At 35.5% G+C, this 11,576-nt stretch overlaps 1 protein-coding gene across 1 annotated transcript; it reads right to left on the bottom strand.

Annotated features, from left to right (window-relative positions):
• Positions 1-758: 758 nt before the first annotated feature.
• Positions 759-7,061, bottom strand: LOC115974751 (probable cellulose synthase A catalytic subunit 3 [UDP-forming]). Its single transcript, XM_031095257.1, has 13 exons — positions 6,200-7,061; positions 5,670-6,086; positions 5,462-5,573; positions 5,135-5,309; positions 4,611-4,877; positions 4,166-4,511; positions 3,946-4,083; positions 3,736-3,861; positions 3,418-3,630; positions 3,015-3,291; positions 2,407-2,600; positions 1,970-2,320; positions 759-1,861 (listed from the first exon to the last, which is right to left on the bottom strand). Exons 1-13 carry the CDS (start codon positions 6,284-6,286, stop codon positions 1,277-1,279), a joined length of 3,288 nt encoding a protein of 1,095 aa, XP_030951117.1. The 5' UTR covers positions 6,287-7,061; the 3' UTR covers positions 759-1,276.
• Between the last annotated feature and the right edge of the window lie 4,515 nt (positions 7,062-11,576).

The raw sequence follows: 11,576 nt of genomic DNA, 5'->3' as shown, positions 1-11,576 counted from the left end.
ACGTTTTTAAAACATTAAACCAAAGGTAAGGTTTCCATCTATTGTTCTTGTGCACTAGACAATTTACGATGTCAACATGGACCATTTTAAAACACAGTGTTCTTGTCACCTTCCGTGCAAAGAGCACTAGAGTCAAGCCCAACCATACAAAATTAAACATGCTTCCAAATCATATATTAATTAATGTATTGTGTATATTACTTGGATTCTGCCTTTTCCGCACCAAATCCTAGCCAGTGTCCTTCATGAATCATGGTACCAAATTTAAACTTTATCTAAAATAGCCAAATAGGCGGTCCGATAGAACAGAACAACTTGGCATAACATTTTTATGACAGCACGTGCTGTGTGTAGAACAAAGCAACAAGGCATAACATTTGTAAGACGCAATATTCTTGTCTCCTCTGTAAAGTGTTGAGGCACGTGGAATTTCTTCACGATAAATCCAATGACACTTTAAATTTTACAACTTTTTCATAACTGATGATCCAACGTGAAAGGAAAGCAATGTAATAAAAACAGTCTTGCTTCCTAAACAAGTTATAAAAAGATATATGAAATTTGATGTGTGCAGTGTCATTTCATTTTTTATTTTTTCTTTTATAGCAAAAGTTGCATGATTCAGTTGATGGAGATAGGTAACGCCATAAACTGTAGTTTTTGTAGATCAATTTTTGCTAAGGTCAATATGTGACTCATCCAGGATTTCCTTTTAGTCACGAAACTAATGCAAATCAAAACAGTATCAAAGTATTCAATTGAACACAACATGAAACATCTTTTCAGTTTTCCTTATATCCTGTGCGTGCCATAAGATAGCTACATTATAGAGAGGGCGAACATTAGAGCCCCAGCATTTAGTACTGTACCAGAAAGTTTGCCTTTGCAATTACAAGCAGCAGGACATAGCCCCATTTATTGTGAATCAAATAGAGAGAGAGAGAGGGAGAGAGAGACAGAGGAGAAAAAGACCCGTGACAACAATAATAATACAGAGTGGTTTTGTGAATAACCAGACCTCCTCTTCCCCGTATAAATCAAACTAATAAAGAATGAAAGGAGCACAGTACTGATGTAGTTGTTCCCAACAGTCCACCTGGAGTTTTCTCAACCAAAGATAAGGAATGAACCGAACGAGGAGTTGAAAAGAGGTATCCACGCCCATACAAGCAATTAATCTACATCTCGCAGACCCCATCACACCAAACATATTTTCTTGGTTGTATCATCCATCAAAAGATAAATATCTAATATCTATCATGGAGCAAATGTGCAGCTAATTACAGTCCAATCCACATTCTTCCAGAACTGGTCCTTTAGACTTGGCTAAGAATGGATCGATGCGCACCCACAGCAGGGAGAAGATGGAAGCAAGCAATATTGACCAGACAATGATAATTGTGGGAGTCCTGTTCTGTCTACCAAGCAGACCCTTTAGGAAAGGATAGAGATGAACAATCACCCAGAAGGCAAAGAAGAGCTTTCCAAACAGAGGCCCCCATGAATCATACCCATTATTGATTGCATTCGAAACTCCAGCAACCACACCAATTATGTTTATTATTAGCAGTGTTGTTGGTGGTATGAGCAATGTGGTCCACTTAAATGCATACAGCTCTGAGAACTCCTCGTCGTCCCCTGCTTTTGATGTCACAGTGAAGTTCGTATCAACACCACCTAAAACCTTCAAGAGCCCCTGGACAACAGCAAATAGATGTGCTGAAACACCTCCAATCACCCAAAACTGCTCGTTTCTCCACCACTCATCAATACCAACTCCACTCCATCGCATTTCCAATATACTTGTTGCAAAGATACAAATGAAAAGGGACAGAAACCACAAGCTAGCGGCATTGCTGAGCTGCAATATGAACAAATTTGCATTAAATTTATTTCTCAAGGGTATATTATTTAACATTATAACAAAAGCAACCTTTCCTCTCAATAACCAAACGTTTGAATTGCTTACCTCTGGAGTGATAAATTTTCCCGTGAGCAAGCACACAGCAGGTAGAGTACAATATGCCAGCAGAGGAATTGAAGTCAATGGATATACAGTAGCATTTATGTAAGACAGGCGCTCTAACCACTTCAGGCCTCCTCCATATCCATACCAGAGAGGACAGTGCCTGCTCAAAAATATTTCAACGGAACCAAGGGCCCACCTAAGGACTTGATGCAGACGATCAGAGAGATTAATGGGAGCAGATCCTTTAAATGCAGGCCTTGCTGGGATACAATATATTGATCGCCATCCATGACAGTGCATTTTAAAACCTGTCAATATATCCTCTGTAACTGAACCGTAGATCCAGCCAACCTGGATTGAAAGAAAATATTAGTTGAGACAAATTCAAAGTCCATAAGGATAATGTCAAGTGCAGATGTGAGCACAAGAATCCAAACCTCTTTTCCCCATTCGGTTTTATCTTCATAACCACAGCTAATGACATGGATGGCTTCTTTAAGCAATGATGCTGGGCTAGCACTTTTCAGTGCCCCGCCATCTTCTAGCAGAGTAGATGCAATAAAAACTGGAGATTGTCCAAACTTCTTTTCCAACTTTATATTAGGCATACCAAACTTTTCAACTTCAACTCCTGCATACAAGCTCTTCCATGGTAAATAATCTATAGAAGTTACATTGATAGAAGTAGAAAACAAGACCAACAAAATTCACTTATTACGTTAGGCAAATTATATAGAACGTTTCAGTAAACCAGTAATTGGAAGTAAGTCCTCACACAAGTTACTTTTGTAATACATCCATCCAAAACTTTACTTACAATATATATACATATATTTATATATATATATACATATATTTATATATATATATATATAAATAAAGAGAGAGAGAGAGAGAGAACAACAGAAATTGTTCTTTGCCTTGCACCCTAGAACCAGGTGAAGCATTTTGATTTACACCTACTGGTAATGTTCTGTATTGGGGGTAAAACTACACTACGCAGTGGCAGTACATAGCGAGACCTCATTTTTATTAGCTAAATTACCTTCAATCCCCTCCTCAATACCCTCCAAAGCACACACAGGTTCTGCCTTGCTAGAATTTCTTTTCTTCATCTCTGATTTAGGTTTGTTAGTCTTCTTCTTCCTCTTTCCAGAACAACAGCATCCACAACAGCACCACTTTGGTAAACAGTTGCATGTCCTGGTTGGTGGCTTCTTAGCTTTAGGAGCATCATAACCATAAAATGATTGCCTTCTGAAGACACATCCAGTCCCAACATATATAGGTCCTTGAATGCCATCCAAACCTTTCATGTTAATCTGGAAAGGAGGACTTCTGTATTAGCTTTTGTAAGTGTGGATGAATAAAGAATACAGCGAACGCTTATATGTTAAAACTGCAAAAGAAATGAATCAGTACTAATGTATATATAAGTGAATGCTTACATCAAAGAATACAGTGTTCCGGTTGGCATATCGATCATGCTTGTCAATACCATCAAATCTCTGTGGGAATTGGACATAGCACACCCTCTTTCCTATCAGTGGATCCATCATGAAACACATTGACTCTCTAAGAGCCTTACTATTATTGATGTAGTGATCACAATCCAAGTTCAACAGATAAGGTGCATTTGTCAGCACAGCAGAGACTCTAACCTGTTAGATAATAGATTGCATTCCAGTCACACATTAGGTACTTTTTTTTTTTTTTTTGTTGCCAGAATGTAGAAATTGAGAAAAGGCTTCTTTGCAATCACTTACCAAAGCATTCATTGCTCCAGCCTTTTTGTGGTGATTAAACCCAGGTCTCTTTTCCCTAGAAACATATACCAGGCGTGGTAATTCATTTCCGTCTGTGTCATGCCCACCACTTTGGCCTAGAAAAACCTATTAAGGATTGAAAAACATGTGTTTAGGCTAAAATAAGTCATATTTAGTATTTTACAAAGCAAAAGGCCAAATTTCATCTACCTGAATCATCCCAGGATGATCCCGGACATTATTCCCAGGCCAGAGAGTCCCATCCTGCATCGTCCACCCTTCTTCTGGAACCTTTGTAGCCTTGGCAACCAAAGCGTTGATTCGAACTTTAAACTCTTCGTACTCTCTCTGCAGCATGAATGAATAAAAAAATTTACTATATGTTTGGCAAGGAGTAACAGAATAAACTGAAAACGTCACAAGTTATTACCTTCATTGCTCTGCGCTCCTTCACAAATGACGCCATCACCTTATCTTTGAGATAATCTATCTTTTGAGCAAAATAAAATTCAGGTGCCCGTGGCTCAATGTTGAACTTCTTACAGAAAGGAACCCACTTCTTTGCAAACTCAGATGTTTCCGACAGTGCCTCAAATGTCAGCATAGCAGCACCATCATCAGAAACATAACATGAGATCTTGTCGACAGGGTAATCCACAGCAAGGATGGAAAGAACTGTGTTTGCAGTCACCAGAGGAGGTTCTTTTAATGGATCAACAGTACTCACAAAGATGTCAACATGAGAAAGTTGAGAAGGTTGGCCCTCCTTCTCATACCTGACAAACAGGAAAAGACACAATGCCTGTGAATATTCACAAAATCTGGACCACAAGCACAGTTGCATGAGTTAGTCCATAAGTGGTAAGTTTTCTTACCTAAGGGACAACCTATCAAGATAAGTTTCCCTGTCAATTGGGAGCCACTTGGGGAACTGATCAAGGATCCATGAAAGAGCAAACCAGATCTCACAAATTACGGAAATAAGCCACAATGCATATGCATCATTTACAGGATGCATGACTCGATAATGGAAGAAGAATCCGACAACCACAAGTCGAATTATGATGATCATTCGGTAAGGATTTATCTGGCTTGATGGAATAGGCAACTTCCTAGACAATGGCTGTCTTGCCTCATCCATGCTGATCCACAAGCAACAAGTCATTAGTTTCCATTATTGGAAATACTTGACAAATTCCTAATTATACCAATGAATTATTTGAAAGATAATGCAAGTGTCTAAGTACAAGGGGATTACTAGTTACACAGTCATTTTACAACAACCGACACTCCCAAAATTTTGGAATTCACTCAAAGCTTATTATGGGTATTAGCAGAAAATTCAGGCCAAGTGATTATATCTAAATAAAGAAGCAAAGAAGTTTCAGAGAGCACATACAGTGGTAGATCTGGGCCATCTCCGTCATAGTCCCAATCTTTGCCTGAATTGTCATTCTTCATCATTTGTAGCTTGTCTTGTTTTTGCTTCCAGCTCTCCATTCTCTCTTTCCACGCAACACTACCATAGCCATAAGCAGCCAAATCCTTGGAAGGATCCATGGATCTGGGTTGTACTGCAAATTGGAAACAGAAATTGTATAGCTAAAGTTAAAGTACAATCCAAAAGGAAATGTATCATGTACGCAAGTTACAGTAACACTAACAACCGACACAAAAATTTGAGCAAGAATGAGACCCAGAGAGGAAAAGCTTGATTGATAATCACCTGGAAGTGCAGGATCTGTGAAAGGAAGTGGGTGGATCCTTTTGCCTCCACCACCAGCACCTCCCATGAATGAAGGGACCAAAGCGTGTTGTTCAGGAGGAATATCATCAACCTATACACCACCACCGACACCTCTAAAACCATTAAAACCAGCGGAGAATACAATGAAAATGAAGCAAAAGTCACAGATTAACAAAATGGGTATTACCATTTGACCATTTGTAAGCAGAGGGACTTGTGGTTGTGGGGACATAGAAGAATGAAGAACATGAGGAAAATCGGATTCAGAATTAGCGCGACCATAGTAGAGCATAGCGTCGGCAGGGAGACCATGCTGCATATCTTGTCTAGTTTTCGCATCCAAATTGAATTCATTCTCCAAGTCATCGATGTCGTCTTCGTCTTCATCACCAGCCACTCTAGCACACCCTTTGAGACGCTTGAATCTGGTTTTGCATTGTGGACACACTTGGTTCCCTTCTCTACGCTCATACTCATAGCAAGTTCTGCAGATTGGAAATGCACACTCGTTGCAAGCCACGAATAGCTCTCCGTCTCGAGTTAATCCCACATCGTCTCCACATATGTGGCATATTTGTCCACTTAACTGCTGCAACGGCCTCGGCTGCAACCAAAAACAACAACGACAACAAAAACAAAATTTAACCATACGTGTAACTAGTTTTGTTTTTGTTTTTTTTTTTTTTTTTACATAAAATTGAATTTGTTAGAACTTACACCAGATTCACCGTCGCGGTCGCGGCGGATAACTACCAATTCATTTCGGTTGTGAGAGCCAGCGACTAAGCCAGCACTCGCTTCCATTTTTCAATCCTTCACAGAAATCTCGAGTGGCTAAAGACACAGATCTGTACAGTCTTCTCGATCTCAATCAAGAAGGAGCAAAAGGCATTTTAGTTTTTTTTTGTTTCAGAAGGCAGAGAGAGTAAATCAGAGAGAGGCAGGTAATAGAAGTAGTAGCAGTGAAGCTTCTCTCTCTCGCTTATCTGCCACTCCCACTTCCTCTGTTATTGATGGCTACAGTGGAAGCCTTCTCTCTTTCTTTTCTTTTGCTTTCCTTTTCCTTTTTGTGGCCCTCTCTCTTTCCTCTCCTTTGCTCTCTTCTCATTCTTTGCTTCTCATCTCAATATCATCAATTAAAAGCCTAAACAGCTAGTGAAAATAAAATAAAAAAATTTATAATAATACAACAAAACACCTAAAAAAATATCAATATCGAACAGGATCTTCTTCGACTCCAATAATTCTAGTTCCTTAGTTTATTTGTTCAATTTTGGCACGCTTTACCCAAAACAAATCGACTTCTCAATAATTATCACATCAGCAAATGAGAGATAATAACTAAACGAATAAACCATCACTGACCCAGCTCATTATTTATTACACAAATGCTGCTCTCTCTCTCTCTCTCTCAGTCTCTCTCTCTCTTTCCGCAACTTTCTTTGTACCCCACTTGTTTTCTTTTCTCTATTTTCTTATCGACAACAGCTCCGCCGACACAGCTAATACCTCACATTAAACTTGTAAGAAATTACAATTAACAGCAACAGTTAACAAATATAACAACCACTTCTCTCTCTCTCTCTTAAAAATTGCTGTTGCCGTCAGATATTTACCGAAATAGAAAAGGCTAAGAGAGTATGACATGGTGAAGTAAAATCTTTGGGAATATCTTCGTCATCAATTCAATTAGTATCTTCCGATTTAAACAAGAACTAAAATGTGATTATTAAAATAAACAAACACGAGGCTCATCAACTTTCATTAAAAAAATCAAAGTAAAACAAAGGGTATTAATGTACAGCGTTATCAAAATTGATTAATTTAAGAGGAGTTATAACTGTTAAAAGTCTAGTTGAATTGGTATTTTTTTATGTATAAAGTGATTAAAGGTTTAAAAAAGAAAAAAAAAAAAAAAAAGCTACAACAAAGTGTAGTGACTGCATTATACTATTATTTACTGAAATGTGGAGTGAATATTATAATTAATAATTAGTGTAAAATAATAATGATGATTGCTAGTATATTGTAGAGAAAATCAACGATGCACATGTGGATTTAGGCGGTCACGTCGCCAAGCGGTCTGCTAGCTGTATTTTCCGACCCCACCACACCACACACCGTCTCTCTCTCTCTCTCTCTCTCTCTCTCTCTCTCTTCATTCGTTCGATGCTGTAGATTTGGCCAACTGGGGACTTTTTGACTTTACTTTCATTCCAGTAAAACTGCCATCCCTGATCCAACGTGCTTAGAAAAATACATTTAAGCTTTGAGTCAATCATTGGTTTCCATCATAAACGTTTCTAATTTTGTTTTGTTTTAATAATGCAATAGTTATATTACGTTTAGGTAGGTAATTGTTTAAGTACAAACTCTTGGTATTTATAGCAAGATTTACTTAAGGTTTGGGTCAACATCAATCAAGTTTAAGATATTTCAAAACTAATCAATTTGGTTTTAAAATTTAATTTAATTCTTAAATAGTAAACACTGCTAAATTTGTTAGTCATTTTTTTCTTTTAGTCAGTTTTGAAATGTCTTGAACTTATTTAGTATTAACTCATACCTTAGGATAGGTTAACGGAATTTACCTAATATTTATGTAAATTTTTTTTAATTTTAAGTATATGCAATAAATTAATTAATTAATTAATTAGAAATTAAAATGAGAAATAGTTCCGGACTGAAAATATATCATCCTAGTTTTTCAGATTTGGTTGTTGAATTGAATTCACTGCTATGGTTTTTTCTTGAACTAATATAGGCAAAGTTCACCCTAATTATGAGTTTTTTTTTTTTTTTTTTTTTTCCTTTTGGGTAACTAAGAAGGACCACGTCAAAGTCAAATATGTACTAGAAAAGCAAACACACTGCACACTTGCTTCGAGGAGAATATATATTGAGGATTTTATTTTGTTTTCTTTTCCTCTTTTTATATTATTATAATAAGTTCAAGGTGACAATATGTTTCACAATTTTTAGGTGAAAGAGATGTTTTTCTAATCCACAACAACTAATGCCAAGTATTATGAAAAATGTTATGACACTATTCTTATTAATAAGACTTTTGCCGACTTTGATAGTTTGATTAGGATCCACTTTGTACTTTTTTTTAATATAGAAAAAAAAATGTAATTACATGAAGTTTTACAATTATTTTTTATGAAATTTTATATTTTAAAATTGTTGCATAATAATTTCATTATCAATACTACCATTATATTTTTTTCAATGTACATAAACAAGCAATCATACATTTATTGATCTCCCATAGTCTCATTCAATTGCACAATCCATTCTTTATATATTTCATTATTGAAAAACTTATTTCCACTATAACAACTATGACAGGAATACTATAATCTATTATTAATTAGCTTTTGTCTTTACTCTATACGATTCTTTTATTTAATTATTCAATGCAACTTTGACAACTTATTTGGTCTTGGTAATTTATTAAGATTAATTTATTTTTTTTCCATAACATTACCCAACTAAGAATTTTTGTTGTTGGCGATTTTTCATTTTGTTTAAAAATGTCAAGATAAAAGTTAGTGTTGAATAGGTTTGCTGTTATGCTTCCTTTAGAGTGTTATAATTTTTTTTAGGATGAATCGAAACAAAAAATATAAATAAATTTTACTTTTTTTTCCTAGCCATTCGAACCCCCTAGGTTGAATGTGTCAGCGTCCCTGACTCATATCTCTAATCCTCAATTAGCATCCTTCAAACAAAAATAAAATAAAATAAAAGATATATTTTGATAAATTAATATGCAACCATTATATAGAACTAAAAAAAAGAAAAAGAAAAAAAAAAGAGGATGGCGTCTAAAATGATAATATAAAATTTAAAAAAAAAATTAAAAGCAGAAGAAAAAGGAGGATTCCGTCTCATGATTATCAAAAATCAGGACTTAAAATAATTTTAGAGGACTCGTTCAAGTTTAAAAGTGGCCAAGTAAAAAAAAAATAATAAATAGGAGGAGGTTGAAATTGAATATTTAAAATTTATCCATTCAAACTATACGACATTTATTAACTGAAGTCATCAAACCCTCTAGAAGTCATAATAATGCTGAAAAAAACGAAATAAGGACCTATAACCAAACATACTCCAAAGTCCTAACAAGAACAGTGATGAATAACACTCAACCTCACTTAATTCGCTGTCTAAAGTTTGGACCCTACAATCTGTCGAAAAATACTGACATTATTTAGTCTTTGTCCTGCGTGTTAATGCAGTCGATGATGTCTTTTGCAAAGGATGGGGCGGTATCGTTTGCATTACAGCTGTTGTAAATAGTCGGTAGAAAGAGGACAAAGCAAGGGGTTGGTGGCAAATTCGCAATGCTACATGTCTCTTTGTAGGCCCTGGTTGGAATTGGGAAACCATGTATTATTTTATTCCTTTTTTTTAAATTCCGGTCCAGTGTGATTGGTACACGTTTAATATTTTCCTCTCTATTTTTACTTAAAAACTTTTTTTGAAGGTATTTGACGACCAAAAATTAAAATAAAGCAAAGAAATCCAACCCAATTAACAACAATTTGGTCGGTTGGGTTTGTTTTGTCAATTCGATTCCCTCTCTCAATGTATATAAAATTATAAATACAAGCAATATGCTCTTGCCGGATTAACTAAAATTTATATAAGTATTTTTTTATTTTATAAAATTTCAAATTATGACATCCCCTTCTGATAATTGTACTTTTTACTATCAGATCAATATATTAATCGATTTTTGGTATAGGTAGAAATTAAATCTCATTTACTAGTTGAGTTAATTGGAACTCAAAAATTCATATAAGTATTAGTCAAATTGAATACTTTTTTAATGGCTAATCGAATAGTTAATAACTGAAAGATTATCTTAAATCATATGACAGAAATTTATCATTGAAGGTTGATTTTTTTTTTTTTTTATGGAAACAATAATTTTTTTATTATACACACTAGCATTTTAACCCGCACGCTGTGGTTGAAAATCATGTTCACGTAAACTTTTTACTGTATGTATTAAACTTCATCCTAAGTCGTAACCTAAGGTTCATTTGAAATCTTATATAGTCTTCCATGCATGATGTTTTCAAACTTTGTGCAAGTGAAATATGTTTCGTGTGAAAGGAGTAAAAATCAAAACACATGCAACATTTGAACTTTTGATCATATGGGTGTTCGAGGTCCGGTGCATTGCGATTTTGGGCAATTTTTAGCATCACACTTTGCGGTGTGGTTCAGGCAAAACCATCATTGCACCGCACCTCATTTTTGCGGTCACATATGTGGTGCGGTGTAGTGGGGTGCGATTTAAAGTTTAGCGAAAACCATAACCGCACCGCATATCATTTTTGCGGTTAAATGTGCGGTGCGGTATATAAGATGCGGTTTGAAACCAATATATTTTTCAAATTTTAGGTTTTTCGGCCTTGCCCAAAACTAAATTTTCCTTTTGTTTTGGGCCAAGTTTGAAACTATTAAACTAGTTTTTCTTTATTTTGGATTGGCTTTCATAATCAATACTTGCAAGGGTCATTACATTTTTTTTTTAAATTAGGGTTATTAAATTATTGATTAATGATATATTTCATATATATATTAATATATAGAGAGAGTGCGGTTTGTAGTTTTCTTATTATAAAACCGCAAACTGCATTGCACCATGCGGTGCGGTGCATTGTTACTTGCGGTGCAGTACGGTTATGCCATTTTGCGGGTGGTTTTGGTGTGGTTTGGTGAACACCCCTAATCCCAACATACCCCCTCTTTCATATTTCATCCTATTATGATAAACACAATTCAAGGAAAAAAAAGAAAAGAAAAGAAAAAGAATCATCTATACTACTATTTAAGGGGCTTCCCCTATTTGGATTCCTCATTTTTTATGCCTGAAATACCCTCATCATATCCACTTATAAGCTTTTAATTACCGAGGATAAATATGTAAATTAAAATTCTTACACTTTAAAACCCACAAACTCACGTACGCATTACAGTTTCTATCTCATTTTCTATCTCTTATTCTTCTTCAGATTGAAAACTCACATACGCTTTGCAGTTTCTATCTCATTTTCTATCTCTCATTCTTCTTCAG

The sequence above is a fragment of the Quercus lobata genome, chromosome 2, assembly GCF_001633185.2.
Source record: "Quercus lobata isolate SW786 chromosome 2, ValleyOak3.0 Primary Assembly, whole genome shotgun sequence".
Lineage (NCBI taxonomy): Eukaryota > Viridiplantae > Streptophyta > Magnoliopsida > Fagales > Fagaceae > Quercus > Quercus lobata.
Note: the sequence above shows the minus strand (reverse complement) of the source record. Positions and strands in the feature narration are given on the sequence as shown.

Excerpts from the sequence above, each read along its gene's own strand:
- LOC115974751 (XM_031095257.1), bottom strand. The coding sequence starts at position 6,286 with ATGGAAGCGAGTGCTGGCTTAGTCGCTGGCTCTCACAACCGAAATGAA. Across the intron at positions 4,878-5,134 it reads GATGGCCCAGATCTACCACT|CATGGATGAGGCAAGACAGC; the intron begins GTATGTGCTCTC and ends CTTGTGGATCAG. Across the intron at positions 4,084-4,165 it reads AGGAGCGCAGAGCAATGAAG|AGAGAGTACGAAGAGTTTAA; the intron begins GTAATAACTTGT and ends TTCATGCTGCAG.